The sequence below is a fragment of the Rhinoderma darwinii genome, chromosome 3 (genome assembly GCF_050947455.1).
Source record: "Rhinoderma darwinii isolate aRhiDar2 chromosome 3, aRhiDar2.hap1, whole genome shotgun sequence".
Lineage (NCBI taxonomy): Eukaryota > Metazoa > Chordata > Amphibia > Anura > Rhinodermatidae > Rhinoderma > Rhinoderma darwinii.
The window spans coordinates 34,643,834-34,669,913 of NC_134689.1; the positions used below are offsets into that span (position 1 = coordinate 34,643,834).

Sequence of the window (26,080 nt, forward strand, 5' to 3'; positions counted from 1 at the left end):
AGGTAAATGTATACTCATGGTGTAGCATGCATCGTTGAGGAATACTATTGTACCTGACATTGTTCATTGACACTTTTCCGAATAGAATGGTAATGGAAAACTATAGTGAATCGGTCACAGGGATTACGTTTTGAAAGCTGGACGCAATGGGAATTTGGCCATGGTGCTGAATGCAATTTTTTTTTTTCAATTCAGTTACACCGTAAAATTGGAGTAATTGCACTGATAAATTTCCCTCCTTGGTGTGCTATGAGAACTGTTCATTCTGAGCTTCCCTTCCTGATTCATGAATCTAATGCTGCAACTTTGACTGCGACACAGGTTGCATCACCAAAGATCACAAAACACTAGTGGGATAATGCCTCTTCTACTGCAGCTCTGTCTACATTGTGGGTAGCCCACAAATCAGTTTTTCGATGACCTTGCGTATCGGCAGGCTCTCGATTTGAGAAAGATACTACATCTTGTGTAAGAGAGACCTTGGTCGCTTGGTTGTGCTTCTCCACCACCACCTGTTCAAATGGTAGGGGAATCTGTCCGAGGAAGGTAGTCTGCATTTCATGAAACACATAGTGAGCCACGTAGGAGCTGTAGACGCATGGGCGACGTTTTGATCTTCTAGAACATCTATCCACTGGGCTTAGTTTTTAATATCATGAGAAGTTTCTGTGTGGCAAATCTCTTTGACTTCAATAATAAGGCTGTGGAAGTCCTCTTTAGTAGGCAGATTGTTTTTATATGTGCCCACCAATTGCCAGGTGTGGGCCCAGGTTAAAGGAAGTCTGTGGGTCGGTGGACAAGGTGGACCATTGCCTGGAGGAAATGTTGGAATAGAGTTTTGAGATCCCAGAAGGAAATGGGTTCCTTGCCAACATTGAGGTAGGCCAGCCGCAGGCCGTTCAGGGAATACCAGTTCTCGAGGAGATGACGTGCGAGCAGCAGAAAGAGGATTGGGACCCTCTACATCCATAGATGGCAAGAGTAGGCATCATGTTCGGACACTGATATTTGGGGGAACCACCAAGCAGAGCCGACTGGCTGAAGCTGGAGGGGCCGTGAGATAGGTCTTCGATAGCAGTGGAGGAGAGGTACGGTATCTCACCCCACGGGTGGAGGGGGCTGGATGCTGTGATCCTCTGGGCAGGTGCTGTGGCGCAATGATGGAGGATACAAAAGCGTGCAGGGTGGGCTGAGGAGACTGGGAAGCCGAGGGGAGCTTAGTTGCTTTAGCATTATGTTTGGTCACCATCTAATGCAGGTAGGAACTGATTTACAGAGTAAAGTGACTGGCTGGCCACGGCGCTCATGAGTCACACGTTCCCCTCCATGAACTTTCAGCCATGCCCCATGCGAGCAGGTGTGGTGCTGTTATTGAAAGAAAACAGCCATGTTTTTTCTAATCCTGGACAACCCCTTTAATTACTTTGTTTAACACTTTACATTCATGTCGATTCATTTCTTTAAAAGAACCCACTATGTGTGACTACTATTTACATACTAACCAGTAAAATGTGAGGTTCGCCTTTACGTATTTAGAATTCCCTGAATTAGTTGTCCTCCTTTCTCCCTTTAAGACCCTTTACAACTGAGTGTTCACATAAATCTCCTAATCTCCTTTTGTTTGCTAGGTCCTTCTGCAAGCAGCGTGCAGCCATTGAAAAGGAGTATGGTCAGGTAAGATGGGGTGACTTCTGTATTCATTTTGGGGGTATTACAAACCGTGATGCATAGAAAAAACGTATTCCCAGTGTTGACAATGACGACAAATTAGATTCATAATGTTGTTACTTACACACAAATTAATATCCTATTAGGGAATTCTAAGGTTCTTGCCGTGACCTGCAGCGAAACTTTGTCAAAATTGTGCAGTTTTCTTGCAGTTTCGAGCAAAAAACTTAATGTGTGAACACAGCCTTTTATAGAGGGGTTTAGTACAGCAGAAAATAATGGCCAAAATGATCACCTACAAAAGGATTGTGAGGGATTCATCTGACCTGTTAAAATAATACCACTAACATTCACTATTACTGCTAAAATCATAGCATGACAGCATGTAAATAGTGATAGAATAGAATATCCACTACGCTGAATTGCAGGATATTATGTTGTCAGGATGGGGATGGTTTAATGGCTTTCTAAAATCCTATTCTACTCGAAGTAAAAAAAAAATTTGATGTAAGTGCATATGCGTCGCAGTTTCAAGTCACTTAAAGCAAATGGTCATATATATGATTGACAGATCTAGGCTCGAACTCCCTTCCAGCATCCGAGTAACCTCCAATCCCAGACATTTTTTATCCTCTTAGACATACCTGCTAGCATGTTAAATTAAAGGTATTTGAGTATACATCCTTTTTTTGGCATGTTCCTAGGTGGAATGGGATGGGGCTCACTATTCCGATCACGACATCTAATCAATTTCTGAGGTTTACCCTTGTATTCAAACTACCTGGAGCTGTCCTGTGATCATACTGGTTAGGGCATACTCTAGGTATACCATAAGAAATGCTTGTTCATACTTTTATGCTCATGCATAACATGCTGGTATATAGTGATATATCAGTACATTACAGTTAAAAAATGAAAGATCATAAGTTGCACACATCTTTTTCTAATCTGAATAGGTCTAAAATTTTCTGCTGAATTGTTATGAGCAGCAGCTTTTGGACCCACTTGGCTACTCCACATCTAAGGGAGTTGTCTAAGTAGCCTCCCCGGTCTTCATCCTTTAACCTCTATGTAGGGATCTGGTCTTCGCTGCAGGGAAGGCTACCTCTTGAGGTGGTCCCAGTGGAGTAGCTGCTGGCCAAGCAGACTAGAAACAGGCTCTGGTAGATGGTACCTTAAAGGGTGGCAGCCTCAGGCTTGATGCTGATGACCGGATGCAGACTGACAGTAGGTAGCTCGATGAAGGTTAACTGCAGGTAACTGGACACTGGTGGACAGCAGGTAACTGGAGACAGGCAGATAGCGGACAGCTGGACACAAGCAGGTAGTTGGACACTGGCAGACGACGGACAGCAGGATACTGGTTGACAGCAGATAATGGGATACAAGCTGGTGGCGGATGACTGGATAGAGGCTGGTGGTGGATGACTGGATACAGCCTGGTGGCGGATGACTGGATACAGGCTGAGTACAGATAGCAATAGCGTACTGAAGACAGATGCATACAGGTACCTTTGCAGGATACAAACAAGGTTGTTCCAAAATTGCTCAGCACCAGGTGGACCGTGAAGGTGCCTTAAGTAGTCCTTGGAGCAACAGGGATTGGATGAGTGTATTTTGAATTTTTCGCTGAGGAAGTTAAGAGACCCAGCGGTGGAGACCACCGGCAGGAGCGGGACCCGCCGCCAGCATTACACAAATTAATTTCTTATAACGGGAACCAGACTGTTTAGTATCTGGGAATTTCACAAATCAAATACAAATCCCCTGCGCTCATAAGCTCCCACTAGTGGCGGCTAAAGGCAGCCAGCATGTTATCTTTTTTTTAAAATCTATTTCTGTGCTGGAAATTTGGGAGCTCTGACTACTATAAAGATAATTAAGAAATAATTCAGCACAGAATTTTAAACCTTAAAGGGAACCTGTCACCTCTCCTGACATGTTTTTATTATTTTTAGTAAATACTTGAATTCCACGTGAAATAAAAATTCTGGAGCATCTTTTCCAAGAATTAGAATAAATTGACAACTGGGTGTTACCATTCTCCTTGTCAAAGGGATATGTCCCTACAGTCTCACTGTCAGCACTGATTGGACCGTGTTAGTCTGTGTAGGGACACACCCCCAACTAGTAACACCTAGGTGTCAATTTATCCATAAATATCTAGGAGGAATAACAGAGGAACGGCACCACACAGAGGCCTAAGAATGATCCAGAATTGTTATTTCATGAGGAATATAATTCTGTACTAAAACGGACATGTTTAGAACTGACAGATTAAGACATGATGTTAAAAGGTGGACATTCACTCTGCATCCTTCAGGGGTTAAATTTTCGAACAAATAGCTGAAATTCTAAAGTAAATCGAGGAAAACAAAATAAATCCTCCTGGCTGTGGCACCTCTGTGAAAGTGCAAATAAACATTAGGGAATGAGACAGAACAAGGGACCCACGCAGTGAATATGAGACAGAACAAGGGACCCACGCAGTGAATATGACACGAGTCCTGTTTGCTTATCAGTCCGCATACAGACAAGCAGCCACAAACCATGGGATGGATACAAAGCCCTGGTGACATTAGAAAGCTGCCTACCAGGCACATTAAAATTCCCTTTGACATCGGACAGATCCGTCTAAAAGACTCAATAAAACCGCTTTAAAGCTCAATAGAGGTGACTAATAATTCTATATTGGCGCAGTGCTCATGAATGGACCACTTCCAAAGGAAATATAAAGCAGACTCTTCATTATTTGCCAATAAATCATGCTATCTTGAAAAGAATCCTTCATTACATAGCTGCGGTTTGTTTATCACATCCTGACATTAAAGCTAAATGGTAGTTTTTAGAGCGCACAATTATATTCATTACAAACATGTTTCCTCTGTGCTGATACAATTATATTTTTACTGTTTCTGTCACCCTACACCAAAAACGTGGAACTCTATCCCAGTCATTAACATATCATCGCATATACCGTTTTATATAGCATGGTAGACAATCAAAGTCTAAGGGTATGTTCACACTTGCCTTACTAGCTGCGGATTTTCCGCAATGGATTTCATTGGAAAAATTACGTTAGCAGAAAAGTTAATAACATTTGAACAAATCTCATCTACAGTCTTCGGAAAAAATCTGCTGAGAAAACGTTCAGAAATTGACCTGCGTTGCGGTTTTTCAATCAGCAGCATGTTAATTTATGCTGCAGAATCGCTGCTCTTCTGTTGCGGGGGTTTTTTTCCTATTGAATTTAACAGGGAGGTAAAAACCGCAACAGATAGCAAATGTTGCGATTTTGTTTTGGCGTAAAAACGGTAATTTCTCCACAAAACTGAAGAAAAAAAAAATGGCTGCACTTGCCCCCGACTGTTGCCATAGCGACGTGTCCCTCTGTTCTCCGTGCAGTCAGGCCTCCTTAGATGACGTTTTATCCAATGTCACTGCTGCAGCCAATCACAGGCTGTAGCGGTCACATGGGCTGTAGTGGTCACATAGGCTGCAGCGTCATCACAGGAGGGAGAGCAGAGGCACGCATCGCTATGGCACCACAATTTGGTGCAATTTTATCGGCCAGAGTTTCCTGCAAGTCGGATATGCTGCATACATTTGCTCAGTGTATCCAACCTGTGTGAATATACCCTAAGTGAAGAACAACATGGCTTGACCCCCTAATGCGCTGAACAGTCTCTTCAGTAGTGTCCTTGGCACTATGTGCCGTGTCCTTGGCACTATGTGAAAATCATAGCATGAGTGTAAGTCCCAGCTACTAGAGCTCCATAGATGTTAGTTTGGAACATATGAGAAAAAAGACTGGAGAATGAGGATTATTACGTTTTGTTTCATTGGTTACGTCAGCCTCAACCAGATGTGGTTCGCAAAGCAGGAGGCTCTTTAGATGTTTTCAACATGGATATAACCGTCTACCCTGAGGGAACAGTTCATGATTTCATTGTGATGTTCATAGATCAGAAATCCAATTTTAGAAGACTATCCATATTTACTGCTTTTGTGTCTTTGCCTCCCAGTGTGGCCTCAACTACGTCTCCACTATTACACTACACCGCTGTATCGACCGAGCAGGGAAATGTCAGCACTGGCAGATGTTAACCATTCATAATATTAGTATAATGCTTTATATACCACTCGTAGTGCCAAGCGGTACTTTTATTAACGGGCAGGTGCATCATTACGGAGTCTTAAGAGGAGCTATGGCCTCCTTATTACTTGTGCAGCACACTGTCTGCTGTGAGGGCATCAGAAGGTGCCACCTCCGCTATATACAACGTGACCTCACTCCATAAAAACGTAGGTAAGTAAAACTTGGCAGAGGGCGAGTGTAATATCCAGGATTTCTACCAATGTTTTTTTGTTTTTTTTTTATAAGTGAATGTCCACATTTTAACACCATTTTACAGTTTACATACAGAATAAATCTGTATAGAAAGTTCAGTATCTTCGTAAATACATTGCATTTTTTATCTTGCATTGTTCCTGGGTTAAAGCCTATATTATATTCCAGAGCTGCATTTACAATTCTGAAGGCTTCAGAGCTGAAATTCTCTGCTGACTGAGTGTTTGTAAAGTATTCCCCTTACACCAGGCATTGCATAATAGACGATTAGGGGGTGTGCGTCACAACATCCCTGTCTATTTTGTTCCGATAACAACCAGCAACAATACTGCATGTACTGCCCCTTTAAGGCCAGCCTCTGGCTATGACGTCACTTTTCCGGACTTGTGAATACAGCTCTTGGCTAAAGTAAAGACTGAAACTCAGGATAAGTACAATATAAGTAAAGCAATATATTCACGAAAGGGACTTGAGTTTTAAATCAGATTATATCTATATATAATCTGTAATGTGGTGTTTAAAGGTGGACATTCTCTTTAAACGGCAGCATGCCCTATGACTTTGGTTTTTGCCTATGTTCCTCCGTTTGTCACAATCCCAGTTGCATTTGGTACTGGGACACCGTTTTCATTAGAAGTGGTTCTAGGAGTATTTCTTAGAGTTGCTTCTTTAAATGGGTTGTCTCATCAGACATCATTAGGCTTTCTCTAGCGGCCGCATTATCGACCGTTGACTATAATGGCCGTCCATGTGATCACGCGGAAAAAGCCAAGTGGAGCAGACAGAAAAAGAAGTAGGGTGCCACTTCGCTCTAACAATCGGCGGGTGACCTAGAAGTGATACTTTTCGCGGTTGTCATGAGACAACCCCTTTAAGTATACTATAGCTGCAAATTGCAGAAAAACCACAGACATCAAAAATACTAGAAACTTGATGGACCCCATTATAAATCAATGTGGTTTGTCATGATTTATCGGTATCCGTTTGCTATCGCGTCCGCAATAGCTGTTGTTGCTCCGCCATGGCGCTAGTATGAACAGAGCCTAATCTGCTGTTTTTATTGCTAGTGCAATGAATAAAATGTAATTTCTCTTTCAGCAGTTCGCTTCAGATTACGGTCAGCGAGAGCAATAAACATCTACACGATGATTGTATGCTGCCGAGCTTCCGCTACATGTAGATTAGGTGTCATTGGTAATTCCCATCCTTTATAGTGTTCCTGGCTGGTAGAGCTGGTTTTTATCCTGCTAAAATGCATCTACATATTTTTTTGTGGTCATGGGTCAGTTCTGTTCCTGTGTGAACTATGTTACTGGCAGCTCATACACGCATCCCTTTTAGCTAGAACCAATATTTGTGAGAGCGTTTCTTACCCTTGTGTCTGTTGGCACAGATCTGACTGGTAGTGGAATGTGCGCGCATTATGTGCAAGTGCTAAATGTAGCAGAGCAGTGCTAAGAAAGCAATATGTTCCAGTAAACACCATGGCCAGACAGGACATTTATCAACTTGCTGTTTTTGTGACCTTCAGGCATTACAGAGGTTGGCAAGTCAATACCTTAAGAGAGACTGGCATCGTGGAAAGAATGAAAGCAGTGACTGCAGGTAGGTGGAAACACAATGACTAATATGTGAAACATAGAGACCTATATAATGTTGTTTAAGTACTGGTGTGATATATTGCCTGTGCTAGTTGTGTTTTATTTTAACCCTTTAAGGACCCGGCAATTTTTTGGGCTCAAACACCAGACACATTTTTGTTTTTGCATCTGAGCATTGCAAATCGTATAACTTTTTTTTTTTTATTTAAGCTGCGATGCGGCTGAATGAGGCCTTGTTTTTTGTGGGACATGTTGTCGTTTCTATTCATACTATTTTAGGCTATTTAGGGCATTTTAGTTTTATTCTTTTAAACTTTGGAGGTACAAGCATAAAAGAATGCCTGTTCATTTTGTGTATAATTAAAGTATGATGTTTCTCTTATGGGGATAACCGATATGTGAAGGTAATTTTACTTATATGTGTGTTATTAAATAAAATATATTTCATTTAAAAAAAATAAAAAAAAAGTGTTTTGTGTGTATCTTTGCTATATATTTTCTTTTAGAAAACTACTTGTTGAAGAGGTTAATGTTGCCCGCAAAATCATCATGACGAAAATGTATGTCAGCCATAATATACATTTTCGTAATTGGGTGGGAAGGGGTTAAAGTTCATTTCCAGCCAATATCTAAAAGTGCATCTCCAGCTGTAGTTTTGAACTCTCAGCCTGTCCCTTCCCACTGTTTTCCTTTCCAGAAGTTCCCCCATTTCTAAGACAGGATGTTGGGCTGCCCATGCAGTAATCCAGGAGAGGACATGGAAGCCAGTTAAACCACTCCAAAAAGTTAGGAGCAAGTAGCAGTTTTCTTGGGATATTGACACCTTAATATTGTCAGGACTGCTCAACCTTGATGCCATACCCAATGCTCATGCTTATTTTTCTCTGTGCATTCATATACTGGTTTACTCATTCATGGAAATTGGCATGCAAGCAACCATGTGCCCAACCTACTGGAAGAAGCCATGGTCACTACATACAATACCTGTTACTTCTGTATATCAAAAGGTGACCTGGCATCCTCCCGTAGGCCATTGGTACAGCTGTTTGCCTGCTTCATGCTGTGAAGAGGAGCAGCCCAGATTAGGTGGAGAAAAAAAGGCTACCCATCTAAGCTGAACTTAGCTTAGATAGGTAGCCTCACTAACTAAGCCATTTCCATATACCCTATTGGGGAACACAAATGTCACCCTGACCCACACCAAGTGGACTGGTGGGAGTTTTTAGTCAAATAAATTGTCCTCTTTTGCACCAAACCGTTTTTGAACACCTATATAAGATGTCTTACCTTATAGGGGATTCAGTTAAAGGGGTTGTCTCTTCTGGCCAACCTCTTTTGATATGCTCTGTTATGCTATATGGACGTCATAGAGGGTGGTTTCACATGTGACCCCTTTCTATTAGCCAGGGTGGGCAGCCAATGCAAAGAATGGCTCCTGCTCTGGCAGATGGGACACAACCTTTCATTACATGTTCGAACCATTGGATTATTGTATATTCGTTGTTGACAATATCGGCTTTGTTAGGCTTAATTTTCTCTGTACAAGTGCTGCAGAAAAATTGAGCATGAGCAGCAGAAATACCGACGATAAACAGGTGTCAAGGCTTGTATCAGGGTCCAGTGGGTGTTAATAGCAAGAGTAGTCAAGTGCAACGGGTTGTAGCATGAGTCAGAGACGTGGTGCGGAAACAATCCAAGTTTTGCATGCTGATACGCGGCGACTGTTTGTAGCGAGGCAGCAAAGAATTAGAATACAGGTAGGAAGCCCCATAGTCTGGCAAGGAGGAAGTGCGATGTCCAGGCAGGGAATCCACAGAGGCACAGATCAAGAGAAGCTCGACAATAGATTCAGCATTGGAGCTGTCCAATATCCCTGATGTCTCAATGAGAAGAGCTACTGCCTGGGACACAGGAGCTTCTGATCTTGACAACAGGATGGGCTCCCTGTATGTGAAGTCTGTCCTCACTTAATCAAAACCGTATTGGTCTTGGGTGCTTTGCGCCCAACAGTGAGAGTTTTTGAGGGACCACCCACCGGCCAAATAGAACAAGTGTATATCGACTGTAATTTCATGCACAGGTCATCAAAGTTCAGTTGTGCAGTACTAGAGGGGATTATTTTTCAATCCTTAAGAATAATGCTGTAAGCATTATAATATGCTGATAACAAGGGAACCATTTCTATGAAGTTTGGAAAAACGCGGTTGTTTTCTGTGATCTGCAATACCACAGATTATATAGCGCTAAGTGTTAGCTAACTTGTGTATAGTGGAGTGGGGTATAGTATGAATGGGATAATGTAGCCCTTCTGTAAATTTCTAAGAATATTAGATGTCACTATTTAAAAGCGTGAGGTGACGAGTTGACTTCTTATATTGTCATAATTTATAGAGTGAAGTACATTATACTTTATGCACACCTCAACTGCTGCAGAGCCTTTTTAAGAAGCGTAAGAGGGAGACGCCTATCCACCAATGATTGATTGATATGAAACTAACTTATCCTTTTAAAAAAAAAAAAAAAATGTGCAGGGTCTGAGGTGTGTATTCTGATCTGGGAACAACCAACCTCTGCCAGTTAGATAGTGGTTGGCACTGGAGAAAGAACTGTAACGGACTGTTTCTGCAGGAAGAGATAAGTAGGACCCTTCGTAGCGCCATTGATTTGTGTATAATTGTCAGGTTCTGATATCAGTATGTGATGTTTATTCAAATATTATGTATAAAGACGTCAATGGAAAATTTCCATTGAGGTGTATTATATATTTATAAAATATGTGTATTGAGTTGTATTCATTAAAGTGTGTATTGTATTGTGAATGGGATATTTTAAAATCTCGGGTCAAAACGCAGTTAAAGAGGACCTGTCATGTCCTCTGACCTATAAAACCAGCAGGCTAGCTTACCAGCTTCTGCAGCGCTGTTTTTCTTGCCGCCCTCGTTTCCCTGCAATTGGTTTGTTCGTTTCAAAGACCTGTAAGAGTAGACGGTCAAGTGGGTGGTCCCCAGTTCTCCATGTCAATTTCAGTCATAGATACTGCGCGCTGGGGACTGCCCATTGACAGCCTTTTCTTACAGGTCACCAAAACTACCTGGACCAGTTGTCAGGAAACGTGAGTGGCTAGCCGGAAAAGAAAACCAGAGCTGAACTCCGTGCTGCAGGGGCTGGTAATCGATTCAGCCAGTTTTATATATGTCTGAGGATGTGACCGGTGCTCTATAGGTTAAGTTCACATGTAGCGAAAATACTGTGGCTTTCGTTGCGAAAAATCCGCAACTTTTAATACAGTAACAGCAAAGTGGATGAGATTTGAACAAATGATGAGCAGAAAAAACATTCAGAAATTAATTAAACCTACATTACAGAATTTCTGTGGAATATGTCGGTGCCACAGAAGTAAAGAAGTAAATATCTATATATGTAGTTCCCTAATATATGGGTGTACAGTAGGTTCCATAAAGTCCTACACACTTTGTACTTCCATTTACTCAATAAGGCGAAGTACAGCAACTCGCTGTGTGAGAGCGAGAATTCCTAATTCCCCATTGAATTCCAAGTAACATCTGTGCTGTATTTTTGTAAAAGTTTAACTTCACACACACAAGTGTCCAGTGTAAACCAAAAGAGAGTATAAAAACTGCACCTAAAACCTGAATTGTGACCAACTATTTAGCTGCAGCCTGCTCTTCAAATGGAAATTGTCAAAAAGACCGAACTGTATACTTTTTAGAAGCCTTAACTGCCCTCGTATGGCCTGGTGCCCAATACTTATTATTATTTGTAGAGCAGTATTATTTAGACATTGTATAGCATTAGTTTAGTTTATGTATGGAGTTGTTATTTGATCACTGTATGTTGGTATTATTTGAGCACTGTATGGCCGTTTTTACCTAGGCATTTTTGTTGCACTGCTACTTAGGCACTGTATAGTGTTTTTGTTTTTTTGTCTTATTTGTTTTTTGCAAGTAGTGGCAACACTGTATATTATTTGTTATTTAGGCAACTGTGTCAATTTGTTATTTGGCCAATACTGTATGGCACTCATACATATACAGTGCTTGGTATGGTTATTTGTGCACTGTATGACAGTGTACCATATGGGGAGAGGCTGAAAAAAGAAGGTTCCCTTACAGGGCAACATCAAATGTAAGGTCAGCCCTGCTTGTAAATGTAATAAGACCTATTGGGGACATTGATTTTATCCATAGTTCAGCACATAGTGTAAATACAATAAAGAAGTGTAGCTGGAGGTACGCTGTAATGACCCCACTAACTCGTATTGTGATCTGCAGACAATATTAATTTCAGAATATTAGATAACCGGGAGATGGATTCAGCGACGAGACAGTGGACAATGGTAGATATGACATGTAGATATGTAACATCTGAATTTTCAGCAGTTTGCACTATTATAATATTCAAAGACTCTAAACAAAATTCGGCCGAAGTCAGTAATACAATCTTGTGGCTTTGCACTTTGCCCGGGGGATTATTCTGGCAAACCACACAGATAATGACATTCAGTCATGACACCAGTGATAGCAATAGAGGAGATTTCATATGTGGTGTAATGAGAAAGTGGGAGAATTGGGTATTAATCCTGTTTTATTATTTCGAGCTTCTGTGCTTATCACTAGTATATAATGGAGAGGTTTAGTAATGTAATGACACCCGTTTTCTGACGTAACCTCATTAAAAAGAACGGATATCATACTAAACTCCACATTTATTAGCGATCTGTCACCTCTCCTGACACGTCTGTTTTAGTAAATACTTGTGTTCCCCATGAAATAACAATTCTGGAATATATTTTGTTGAACGCTGCGTTGTGCCGCTCCTTTTGTTATTCCTTCTGGAAATGCATGAATAAATTGATAACCGGGCGTTATCGTTCCCTCTGACACTGTCATCTCTGATTAGATTATAGGGTCGCTGTTGCTCAGATAGGCGATCCTTTTATGATTGGTGGGGATTTAACCTCTGGGACCTCCATGATCCTGGAAATAATCAGGCTGCCGCAACGTTTTAGCGCTGCTTTTTCACTGTTTTTTTCCATGCACACTAGCGCCCCGGCCACGAACTGTGCAGATAATGGGGCCATAAGTGGGGCTGGCTTTGTTTCTTGGCACAACCAATGGCCCGGGAGTGCCACTGTGCAGGGACAAGAGAAGGGAAACCGTACTAAATCAGCACTGTGGCCCCTTCATTTTCGAGATTGGGGGGGGGATCCCAGGGGCCGGACCCCCACCAATCATAAAGTATTGGCATATCCTAGGGATATGTCATCACATTATAAGGTGAGAATCACTCTTTAAGATGAGTGGTTTCACCCAGTTGTTTGTGTACTCATATATTTACAGGAGGAATATTAGAGGGAAAACACAACATGTAGTTCTAAGAAAAGATGCTCTTTAATTTTTTATTTTCTAGCTTTAAAACCAGTACCTTTTAAAGTGAATGTTCACCTTTGAACCCTTTTTTTTTGTTTTTTACCAAAACTTTTGTTTTTATATCTGTCTTTTTTCTAAAAAACCGTGTTATATCCCTGCATAGGCATTGGATGAGATACCGGCATATCAAAACTCAATAGCAACCAATCAGATTCCACCTCTCATTTTTCAGAGCTCTTTTGGAAAATTAAAGCAGCAACATGATTGGTTGCCATTGACACCTGCTCCACTTTTCCTTTGCACCGGTTTTGATGTATCTCCCCCTTTTGAGTTAAATTATCAAATTCTGCCTTCCTGCAACCACCACTGGGGGAGCTTAGACCTGTATGGCTTACAACTTATACCGTGAACTCAATTAGAAATCCTTTTTCAGTAAGTATTTGATCACTGAGGTTCTACCACTAAGATTCCCACTGATCAAGAGTACCGGGGTCCCGAGTCCTCTGTTTGAACGCTGACGCTCCATTCATGCTCTATCTGACTTCTAGGACCGCTGCTCTGTTTAAGCAAAGGATTCGGGACTCCTATTCTCTTGATCAGTGGGGGTCCCAGCGGTGGATCCCCCAGTGATCAAACACTTATGACCTAGTAACAGGATAGGTGATAAGTTGTTGTAACCCCTTTAACTCTGTGTCTAAGATGGGGATTTGGACTCTATCAGTAAATGGAGTTCAGACCACTATAAATTAGAAATAAGAAATAAATTGGCACATAATGTTGGACCTATAAATTAATATATATATATATATATATATATATATATATATAGTTCTTTTTTTATTGCGCAGTTTAAAGCGTATCTGTGATCATATTATGCTGGTTGGTTTAAGGGGACAGGACCTCTCTACTATTAGCCCAAATGGCAGAAAAAAATATTGTGCCGTTCGACTAGCAGACTTATTGTTATGGGTCCGCTGTATTCATGAGGGGAGCGCTCTCTTTAGGGCCCTATGCTAAAGCAGCAAGTGAACAGTTCTTGAAGTTAATGTGTTGGAAGCAGGAAAAATGGGCAAGTGTAAGGATCTGAGCAACTTTAACATGGGCCATGAGCTACAGTAGCACAAATTGCTGAAAAATTTAATGCTGACTATGATAGGTGTCAGTACACACATCGTAGCTTGCTGCGTTTGGAGCTGGATATCTGCAGACCGGTCAAAGTGCCCATGCTAAGCCCTGTCCACCGCCAAAAGCACCTACAATTGGCACATGGCAACAGAACTGGGCCATGGAGCAATTGTAAAAGGAGGCCTGGTCTGATGAATTACATTTTCTTTTACGTCATGTAAATGGCCGGGTGCGTATGTGTCTCTTACCTGAGGAAGACATGGCGCCAGGATGCCACACAGCAAAAATTGTTCTGAAATGGTTTGAATTTACTTAAGAGTTTAAGGTGTTGACTTGGCTTCCAAATTCCCTAGACCGCAATCTGATCGAACATCTGTGGGATGTGCTGGAAAAACCAGTCCAATCCATGGAAGCCCAACCTCGCAACTTACAGGACTTCATGGATCTGCTGCTATTGTCTTAGTGCCACATACTAAATCGCACCTTCAGAGGTCTGGTGGAGTCCATGCCCCGACTGGTCAGAGCTGTTTTGGGGGCATGGTGCCCAATATTAGTCAGGTGGTTTTAATGTTATGGCTGAATGTATATCACCTCTGTACAGCGCTGCAGAATATGTTGGCGCTATATATGTAACAGAAATAATAAACATAAATCACTAAAATCATCCTCTTGTTTGTCTTGCACTAATTTTAATGAATGTCTACTATTTGGCATGTGATTTATTTTTATTTAGTTCATGTTTCTGGATATTAGCTGAATGGTCTCTTTTTATCCCCATAGGAGTGTGTTTTCTGTCTGGAAGTCTATGATGGAAGGAACAGCATTTATAGGACAAACCCGAGTCACAGCTGCAGAGAATTATCGAAACTTGACAACGGAAACGGCAAAAACTGCCAGAATCGCAAAGGAACAACTCTTGAAAAAGGTAAAAATAAAAAAAATGTAAAACTATTAAAATGCATTATGAAAAATATGGTCTGTAAAGCATCAGAACTGCCGCGTGGATTTCAATGCCTAATATTAAAGGAAACTCTGAGAAAATGGGAATATTAATTATCCTGTGACCATGATGATGAATGCTTTAACGGCTGTATTTTCAAAGAAGTGGTTGAAATGTGTTTGGGCTACTGCACAGGTTTTAGCACTTCGTTTAGCGTGTACGTCGGGAAAACTCCTGACGTACGCGCTAAACGTGTTCATAGGGCTCCATTAGCTCGTTGGAGGCCAAAAGAGTGTCCTTTTTGTCCTCTGCCAGGCTGGTATACGTCGGTATACTTTTTTTTTTTTGAGGATGTAATAAAGTAGCAGACTACGCTATTACCTCCTGTGGGATGCTGCAACAAAAAAAAAAATCTGTGCGGTATAGTTTTTTCTTTAACATGGGTGCCTATGTGTAACGGATGTCAGTATATGGCATCGGTCAAAGGTATATTTTAACAAAGCATCAGGCACCGCTTGGCTCGGGGATTCCGGCCCTTGGAAAGCCCCTGATGCGTACGTTGTGTGTGTGTGTGTGTGTGTGTGTGTGTGTGTGTGTGTGTGTGTGTGTATGTGTATATCTCTGTATATATATCTCTATATATACAGTGAAGGAAATAAGTATTTGATCCCTTGCTGATTTTGTAAGTTTGCCCACTGACAAAGTCATGAACAGTCTAGAATTTTTAGGCTAGGTTAATTTTACCAGTGAGAGATAGATTATATAAAAAAAAATAAAAAAAAATAACATAGTCAAAATGATATATATTTATTTGCATTGTGCACAGAGAAATAAGTATTTGATCCCCTACCAACCATTAAGAGTTCAGCCTCCTCCAGACCAGTTACACACTCCAAATCAACTTGGTGCCTGCATTAAAGACAGCTGTCTTACATGGTCACCTGTATAAAAGACTCCTGTCCACAGACTCAATTAATCAGTCTGACTCTAACCTCTACAACATGGGCAAGACCAAAGCGCTTTCTAAGGATGTCAGGGACAAGATCATAGACCTGCACAAGGCTGGAATGGGCTACAAAACCATAAGTAAGACGCTGGGTGAGAAGGAGACATCTGTTGGTGCAATAGTAAGAAAATGGAAGACATACAATATGACTGTCAATCGACATCGATCTGGGGCTCCATGCAAAATCTCACCTCGTGGGGTATCCTTTATCCTGAGGAAGGCGAGAGCTCAGCCGAAAACTACACGGGGGGAACTTGTTAATGATCTCAAAGCAGCTGGGACCACAGTCACCAAGAAAACCATTGGTAACACATTACGCCGTAATGGATTAAAATCCTGCAGTGCCCGCAAGGTCCCCCTGCTCAAGAATGCACATGTACAGGCCCGTCTGAAGTTTGAAAATGAACATCTGGATGATTCTGAGAGTGATTGGGAGAAGGTGCTGTGGTCAGATGAGACTAAAATTTAGCTCTTTGGCATGAACTCAACTCGCCGTGTTTGGAGGAAGAGAAATGCTGCCTATGACCCAAAGAACACCGTCCCCACTGTCAAGCATGGAGGTGGAAACATTATGTTTTGGGGGTGTTTCTCTGCTAAGGGCACAGGACTACTTCACCGCATCAATGGGAGAATGGATGGAGCCATGTACCGTCAAATCCTGAGTGACAACCTCCTTCCCTCCACCAGGACATTAAAAATGGCTTGTGGCTGGGTCTTCCAGCACGACAATGACCCGAAACATACAGCCAAGGCAACAAAGGAGTGGCTCAAAAAGAAGCACATTAAGGTCATGGAGTGGCCTAGCCAGTCTCCAGACCTTAATCCCATCGAAAACTTATGGAGGGAGCTGAAGATCCGAGTTGCCAAGCGACAGCCTCGAAATCTTAATGATTTACAGATGATCTGCAAAGAGGAGTGGGCCAAAATTCCATCTAACATGTGTGCAAACCTCATCATCAACTACAAAAAAACGTCTGATTGCTGTGCTTGCCAACAAGGATTTTGCCACCAAGTATTCTTGTTTGCCAAAGGGATCAAATACTTATTTCTCTGTGCACAATGCAAATAAATATATATAATTTTGACTATGTGATTTTCAGTTTTTTTTTAAAATATAATCTATCTCTCACTGGTAAAATTAACCTAGCCTAAAAAGTCTAGACTGTTCATGTCTTTGACAGTGGGCAAAATCAGCAAGGGATCAAATACTTATTTCCTTGTGTGTGTGTGTGGTGTGTGTGTGTGTGTGTGTGTGGTGTGTGTGTGTGTGTGTGTCTCTGTCTGTCTCAAAATCCAAGATACAAGACAGCACTCCAAAGTCAGTGAAAAAATAGGATCACTTCAATCACCACTTGCAACGTTTCAGCCCTACTCCATGGGGCCTTTCTCAACCCATGGAGTAGGGCTGAAACGTCGCAAGTGGTGATTAAAGTGATCCTATTTTTTCACTGAATATTTAGTGCTGTCTTGTATCTTGGATTTTGCTGGTTATTTGGGACATTGGTCGTATGTCTGAACAGGAACTTTTGCACCCCACACTAACGGAACGGTGCTGCTTTTTCTCTGTTTTTACTATATATATAAAAATTTTGATGTCGCGTTGCTAGCGCTCTTGCCAAGGATTCTGGTATGTTAAGGCATCTAACGTCATTGTCCATATTTGGACAGTGATGTCAAGGGCTTTCCGCACACAGCAGTCCCAGGCCAGAGCGCTTACGATGCTCTGGCCGTTAACTCGGTAGTTGAAAGCCCATGATATCACTGTCCATATATGGACCGTGGCGTCAGGCGTTTCCCCGTCACAGCGATCATGTAGCTGTCTACCCCGGGAGTTCAGCAGACTTATCCCCCGTATATCTCCAACGGAAGAAAAATAACGCAATGTGAATCATGCACCGTTTTAAGGAATAGGGCACATGCTGCATTCAAATTAATCTTCGATCCTGGCTACCAGCAAAAAATATATGTGGACCAGAACCTAATTCGAGTTTTACGTGTGGAGTCCCTAGAGGGGACTAGAGTAGGAACCGGCAGGGGACTTATGTTCCTCTGATGGTTTTTCTTTTTCATAGGGAGAAGCTTGAGATGTAGGGGGAACATGGAGCACTGTAGTAATTGCTATATTTCAATTTTCTTCCATTAACCATTATAAAGGTGGTTTCATGGTCACATACCAGGTTCTATAATTCTACGTTTTCTTTTCAAGGACATTATCTAATTCCTTTGTGTATTCTTACATTTGCCAGAGCATAGAGAAGCTCTTGAAAGTTCAGAATGAATTACTAGACACCGTAAAAGAAGTCAGCAAAACCAAAAAGCGTTATGTCCAAATGGAACGTGTCAGTGAAGTGGCAAAAGAGAAAGCTGCTGACGCTGAATCGAGGTGAGAAACTGTATGTGTGAGCTTTAGGGTCAGTTCACACTGAGGTTTTTTTTACGCAGAAACCGCGTCGCAAAACGCACCAAAAATTGTCCGATTCCTCCCATTGATTTCAATGGGAGGCGGAGGTGTTTTTTCCCGTGAGCGGAAAAGTCGTCTCGCGGGAAAAAGAAGCGACATGTCCTATCCACGGGCATTTACGTCTATAGCCTCCCATTGACATCAATGGGAGGCAGAGAAAGCGTATTTCGCGGCGTTGTTTGCCCGCGGTGCTCAATGGCCGTGGGCCAAAATCGGCGTGCAGGCAGAGCAAAATCGGAATGTTGAGGCAGATTTTCTGCCTGCAAAAAACTCTGTGTGAACCTCGCCTTAAAACTTGTTTTTGTACATGAAGTTTTCTATTTATTTATTTTTATGTTTTATTACATAAACGTTTGCAGCATTATAAACATTATCTCATTGCCATTGAAGATGTCAGTGTGGGACCGCTGCAGCAGTGATTCCAGCATGTATAACATGGGACCGCTGCAGCAGTGATTCCAGCATGTATAACATGGGACCGCTGCAGCAGTAATTCCAGCATGTATAACGTGTGACCGCTGCCGTGGTGATGTCCATATGTACAACGCGTGACCGCTGCAGCGGTGATTTCAGTATGTATAACGTGTGACCGCTGCAGCGGTGATTCCAGCATGTATAACGTGTGACCGCTGCAGTGGTGATTCCAGCATGTATAACGTGTGACCGCTGCAGTGGTGATTCCAGCATGTATAACGTGTGACTGCTGCAGCGGTGATTCCAGCATGTATAACGTGTGACCGCTGCAGCAGTGATTCCAGCATGTATAACGTGTGACCGCTGCAGCAGTGATTCCAGCATGTATAATGTGTGACCGCTGCAGTGGTGATGTCAGTATGTATAACGTGTGACCGCTGCAGTGGTGATGTCAGTATGTATAATGTGTGACCGCTGCTGTGGTGATGTCCGTATAGCATGTGAGCGCTGTGGTCCGTGTCGTTACCTGAAAATCCCTTTTAATGGAAATATGTTTATTTTTTTAACCATATTAAAGGGGTTTCCCCACAATAACAGATTATCACCTGTCTACAGTGAGGAGGAGTTTTTGTGGGGCCATACAAACTCAATAGGAGCTACAAAAGCAGAAAATTACAGGGGAGCTACAGATGTAGAAATCCTTATCTTGACTTGAAAATTTGCTGCAGCGTGATAACTTCTCACTTAAAGAGGCTCTCTCACCACATTATAAGTGCCCTATCTCATACATAAGGAGATGGGCGCTATAATGTAGATGACAGCAGTGCTTTTTATTTAGAAAAACTATATTTTTACCACGTTAGGAGCGATTGACCAATCCGCGTCATGCACTTCTCTTCATTCATTTAGTCAGCGCATAGTGACACTGCGTTATTCACTATGTGCTGTCTTCTACTGACATATTAACGTTACTGAAGTGTTTAGACATTGACTAGACATTCCTTCCAGCCAGGACGGGATGTCTATTCACAATCCCGACACTTCACTAAAGTTTCTGTGGTACTTACAACAGAGCAAAGCGTAATCGCGCTGTAACTTGTCATTTACAGTGAGATCTCGCGAGATTACGCTTGCTCTGCTGTAAGTACCACAGAAACTTTAGTGAAGTGTCGGGATTGTGAATAGACATCCCGTCCTGGCTGGAAGGAATATCTATTCACTGTCTAAACACTTCAGTAACGTTAATATGTCAGTATAAGACAGCACATAGTGAACAACGCAGTGTCACTATGCGCTGACTAAATGAATGGAGAGAAGTGCATGACGCTGATTGGTCAGCGTCATACACTCCTCTGTACAACGCCAACTTGGTCTAAAGTAAAAACACGCCCACTTGGGCATTAAAGTAACTAGCATAAAGCTAAAAGCGCTCCTAACGTGGTAAAAATAGATTGTTTTTCTAAATAAAAAGCACTGCTGTCACCTACATTATAGCGCACATCTCCTGATGTAGGACATAGGGCACTTATAATGTGGTGAAAGAGCCTCTTTAAGCCATTGAAAACCACTGAAAAACTCAAGTTAAAGTTTCTTGCCGCTGTGTGTTTAACGCAATAAAAGTGTGCTTTCCATGTTCACATGCATTACAGTATATAGCCCAGCCTTGTATTACATGGACGGCCAATAATTTGAATGCTACATTTCCAATGCAGCTGGGCATGCAAAAGCCAGACCTGCAACGGTTACCTGATCGTCGTACCGGCTTCATTCCAAAAAGAGGTTGTCTTGTGGATACAGCCCCCTTAGTTTCACCAACCAGAATATTGGGGAGTCCGCCATGCAAAATATTAAGGTGTCTCATAATTGTCATTGTAGAACACTAGCTGATCCAGTCTCATGTGTGGTATTCTCACCAGGTTAAAGAAGAGCGACCATGGTATCTTCCACTCCAAGGCGAGCCTGCAGAAACTCAGTGCCAAGGTATAAATAATATTAATATCCTGCAATAGTTTCCTGGCAGGAGACAAGAGTTTAATATATCAGGTTTACTTGTTAGAACATTCAGCTGACAATTATTCTAAAGACCTAAGTTAACGACCAGACAAATAAAATCCGGGATTACAGCCAGCAGCCTAGAAACATACAGTAGACAATAAGGTATTGGCGTCTTCAGGTGAAAAGACTAAAAACTGTAAACAATATAAAGACCATTCCTATGTAGGTTTCCAGATGCAATAAAACGCATCAGTGTAATATACATTTTACTGCTGGAATTTTCTGGTTCTATGTAAAAAAATTTGGCAACTTTTCCCATGTAATTTTTGCTTACCTTTTTTCTATTTTGCAAAATTGTTGCTTGCCATTGCTGTAGGGCTCATTATAGTGTATGGGGGCTCTCGCTTGTAGTGACCTGTGCTGCTGTGTCATTTGAGTATGATCAGGATAGTACTTTAGATGTAAACAATGACTTTTCATTTACTGAGTGCAAGCAGAGATCTTGGAAATGGTAAGGAATTAAAACAGCGAGGAGTTGAAACACAATAAGGGAATTTATCAACTTTTCTACCCTTTGGCGTAGAAAACTCTCAATTTCATCAAAAGTCGCAATTTGCGTGTATAATTTCTACTTTTGATGCAGTTATGCAACTTTTCATGAAGTCGGTGTAGCGGAAGGGGCGGGTGCCACCCATGGCCCAACACATTTAATCCCAGAGATTGGCAAAAATTATAGTGGAATCTTTGCTAGCTAACTTAATAAATTAGATGCCTCTTACTCCTGCTAACTTCATACTAAGATTGGCTTATGAAACGCCAGTCTTAGTAAATCTCCCCCAATGGAAAGTTGCAGATCTTTTTATTGTATAGTCAATAAGCTTAAAAAAATAAGAAAATAAACAACTTTTAGGCTTCCATCACTGATAAGGTTCACACAGGGCAGATAAGCTGCGTAAAAGTACACAGCGCCCTGGAAACCGCAGGGAATTTCATCTGAAAAAACACCCCAAATTATGGTGCCGTTTTTTGGGCTGAATGTCCACTATGGAAAAAAAGCAGGTTAAAAAGGAAAAAAACAAAAACCTTATGCTTACCCTGGTCTCTGTAGCATGGCGACACGTCCCTCTGCTGTCCTGCAGCCCCGCCTCTTGGGATTATGTTACATCTCATGTGACTGCTGCAGCCTGTGATTTGGCTTTAGTAGTCACATGGGATGAAATGTCATTCCAGGAGGCCGGCCTGGACGGAGAATTATAGGGATCGGAGTATAAGCTTTTTTTTTATCTGAGTTGTGATTTTTGCAGCGGAATCGCAGATTTGTTGCAGGTTTTACTCCCCATTTAATTCAGTAGCATAATTTTGACATCCTGCGGATTAAAAAATGCACCGCACGTCAATTTATGAACGATTTTTCGGCTGTTTTTTTTTACGCAGCGTGTGGATGAGAATTGTTCAAATGTCATCTATTTTGCTGTAACTGTATTACGCTGCAGATTTTACTCAATGAAATACTGTGCGAATATCAGCTGTATTTAGGCTACGTGGGCACTGTCAGCAGAATGCAGGCACTGTCAGCAGAATGCAGGCACTGTCAGCAGAATGCAGGCACTGTCAGCAGAATGCAGGCACTGTCAGCAGAATACAGGCACTGATACAGCACCACAGACCAGAGTCTTTCATGAATTTCGCCAGGATCCTACTGACCTCATGTGTGGTGATAAATTGGATTTTTGCTTATTTTCGGTTCTGATAACTTCATTATATTCCTTCCAATAAAATTCCTTTTTAAAGTAGTCCGGTCTTGACAGGTTCACTCACTCTCTCACTCACTCTCTCACTCACTCTCTCACTCACTCTCTCTCACTCTCATTTTTAATGAGAACTCTGTAATGCTTTATTTGTCCTGTGGGGGCACTGCTGGGAAATTGAACACTTGTAAGGTTACCCCAAATTTTCCATCTGATTGCTGCAGTCTCAGCAGTGCGATACTCTGCGTTCATCTTATTGTTGAAGGACTCTTCAAACAAAATAAGATTGTCCCTTTTAACTTTGCATTTCAGCTTTTTCAGTTCCTATCTCTTTACTTGATTTTCTTTACACTACTAGGACATGTACCTAACAGAGTGAGTTGGACAATCTTCGGGCCGGTTCACACGAAGTTTTTTTGATGCGGAAACTGCGTAAAAAAACGGCCGAAAATGCCTCTTATTGATTTCAATGGGAGGCGGAGGCGTTTTTTTCCCGCGAGTGGAAAAAAACGTCTCGCAGGAAAAAGAAGCGACATGCCCTATCTTCTGCCGTTTACGTCTCTGACCTCCGATTGACATCAATGGGAGGCAGAGAAAGTGTATTTTGCAGCGTTTTTGCCTGCAGCGCTTGATGGCCGCGGGCGAAAAACGCTGCAAGCGGCGTTCAGGCAGATCAAAATCTGCCTCAAAATTCCAGACTGCAAAAAAACTCTGTGTAAACATAGCCTAAAAATTCAACTTTTGGATTTAATATAATTTTTATTTTTCATTTAGTTTTCAGCGCAGTTGTCAGATTGCACGCAGCAGTTGGCAGAGGCACGGAATGAATACCTTTTTGCCCTGACTGCTGCAAATGCTCATCTCGATCTTTACTACCTGTCACACCTGCCTGACATCATGAAGGTTGGTTGTTTAAATATATTTATTTATTCGGTTTGTAAAGCTGTAATTTATATTTATTAGAAGTCTATTATATGTAGTTAAAGATGACTTGTATGGTCCCTCCGCGCCTGATCTCCTGCCGATCAGTCAAAGGGTGTGGAGATACGTTAGTACACGCAGTCGACTGCGCTATTGATTCCGTCTAATAAACGGAAACCTGCCGGAACGGGGACAAGCGGAAACCATTAGCAATGTTTCCGTCACCATTGAGATCAATGGTGATGCAAACGGAAGCTGTGGTTTCCGTTTGACTTTCCGTTGCGAGGTTCCACGACGGAAACGTCGGAACCACTCAACGGAAAGCCAACGCTGATGTGAACAGGCCCTAATACTTGTGGCAAGTAAAGTGGCAGAAAATTTTCAAAAATTATTGGTGCTGGCTTCAACTGTAAAGCCCCGCCCACTTATTCTGAAACTTTAGTTTGTGTCGGAAAAAGTGGTGCGGGTGCTTCATATATATGACGTTCATCCAGAAAACTGTTGTAAATACATTGATAAATCTACCCAAAAGAAAACTGCATGGTTTTTAGGTTTTGTCACATGGTTTGTTTTTTTTTTTGTTTCTTTTTTTAAAGTTATTTCCTATTGACTTCAATGTTGAAAAAATGCTGACTTCCAAACCGCATAATTATCCATAGAAGCAGTCCTAGAACATCTACTTTGAGGAAATTTTTTTTGCAAAACCCTCAAAACTCCACGTACTGTATATAACATGCTGTATTGTCATGGATTTTCAGATGAAACATGTGTAAGCATAGCTTGGGCTTTATGCACACGGCATTCCTATGGTTCCTTATCACAAAGCTGTCTAGGGTAAAATACCTCTGTAATGTGACATGCCACGGTTCTGTCATTTACATAGATGGAGCAGTAATAGATGGAGAAGAGCAGGTGTGGGAGTGTAATTTTGCCTAACCATTGTCCTTTAGGAACTATTCTTGGGAGGTACTGATTCTCATTGTGGAGATCAAGCTGAACTTAAGTGCAATGCTCCCTGGGAAAAAAATATTCAAAATAACTCTCCTCCAGAAAGAAGATAACTGTCCCTTTATTGACACATTTAATATCCAACCCAGATACACCAATCTGTAGACAGCAGTGTTTCGGAGTTGTTACTCCACATAAGTACTGAGTAGGCTTCTAAACTTTTTAATACTGTGACAACCCCATGGCTGTAATGGCTTCTTTTTTTTTTTTATTCCTTTTTTTAAAATTTTATTTTGGAGGCAAAGACTTCAGTGGAAGTTTGTTTTTATTGTATTACACAATCACTTTACATAATTGGTGATTTGCTTTCTTGTTACGCTGGTTTTAACTGATCAGAACCGATATAAATAGAACAACATAACTGGGGAAGCTCCTCATTTCTTGGATTTATGACTGTAGTGTTTTATTATTTTTTTTGTTTACTTTAAAGAATTTTCTTTTGTACCTTTTGTGAATGGTTGTCCTGAGTGTGAAATAAAAACATAAAGTTCAACCACAGTAAAAGCACATACCATTGAAGTTCTGTTTTGGTGCCCCGCTGCCAGTCTCCGTCTGTCCTTGCTACGTCCGTATTTAGGTTACAACAAAATGACTTTTTTGTTCCCATCATTTCACCTTGATGGGCTGCTACGGTCATGTAAGGCCGGATTCACATGAGCGTGTGCGTTTTGTGCGCGCAAAAGGTACATAACAGTTCCATGTGTCAGCAGCGTATGATGCGTGGCTGCGTGATTTTCGCGCAGCCGCCATCATTATGACACTCTGTTTGTAAACCGAAAAGCACGTGGTTCTTTTCTGTTTACAGTCATAGTTTGTACTGCTGTTGCGTGAATCACGCGTGTCACACGGAAGTGCTTTCGTGTGCTGCGCGGGATTTTTACGCACCCATTGACTTCAATGGGTGCGTGATGCGCGAAAAACGCAGAAATATAGGACATGTCGTGAGTTTTACGCAGCGGACACACGCTGCGTGAAACTCACGGACTGTGTGAACGGCTCCATTGACTAACATAGGTCCGTGCGAGGTGCGATAAAATCACGCGCGTTGCACGGACGTATATCACGTTCGTCTGAATAAGCCCTAATAGTGTCAATATATCTTCACACATGCGGATCTCTACACCCGGAGCATCAGGGACCAGCAAAGACCATCAGCAGGGCACTGACTCCTGATGTAAAGTAATTGTGGACAGACTTTCTTTTGTTTGTGCTCCAGACTTGCCTGCCTTTCACTTTCTTTGACAGGAAGTAGCCATATTAGCCCTGATAGAGATGATATTTCTGTCACCTGGTCACTAAGAAGTTTCCTGCCCTTGCCTCTCTCAGATCTCCTTGGTAGTCAATTACTTTTAGAGAACCCTCCCTATCTCATGCCTATCACATGCTTGCCTAAATCTGTGCTTGTAAGTGACCAAATGTTTATAGATATATCACGGATGTGTCAGACAGACT

The 26,080-nt window shown here is 41.8% G+C and overlaps 1 protein-coding gene across 1 annotated transcript in view; it reads left to right on the forward strand.

The window, feature by feature from the left end:
- The window catches only part of FCHSD1 (FCH and double SH3 domains 1), a 113,826-nt gene that overhangs the window by 19,547 nt on the left and 68,199 nt on the right, over positions 1-26,080 (forward strand). The window contains exons 3-8 of the mRNA XM_075856213.1: positions 1,629-1,674; positions 7,551-7,624; positions 14,916-15,060; positions 18,328-18,464; positions 20,873-20,936; positions 23,474-23,602. Coding sequence (XP_075712328.1) covers positions 1,629-1,674; positions 7,551-7,624; positions 14,916-15,060; positions 18,328-18,464; positions 20,873-20,936; positions 23,474-23,602 — 595 coding nt within the window. The remainder of the gene's footprint in view (positions 1-1,628; positions 1,675-7,550; positions 7,625-14,915; positions 15,061-18,327; positions 18,465-20,872; positions 20,937-23,473; positions 23,603-26,080) is intronic.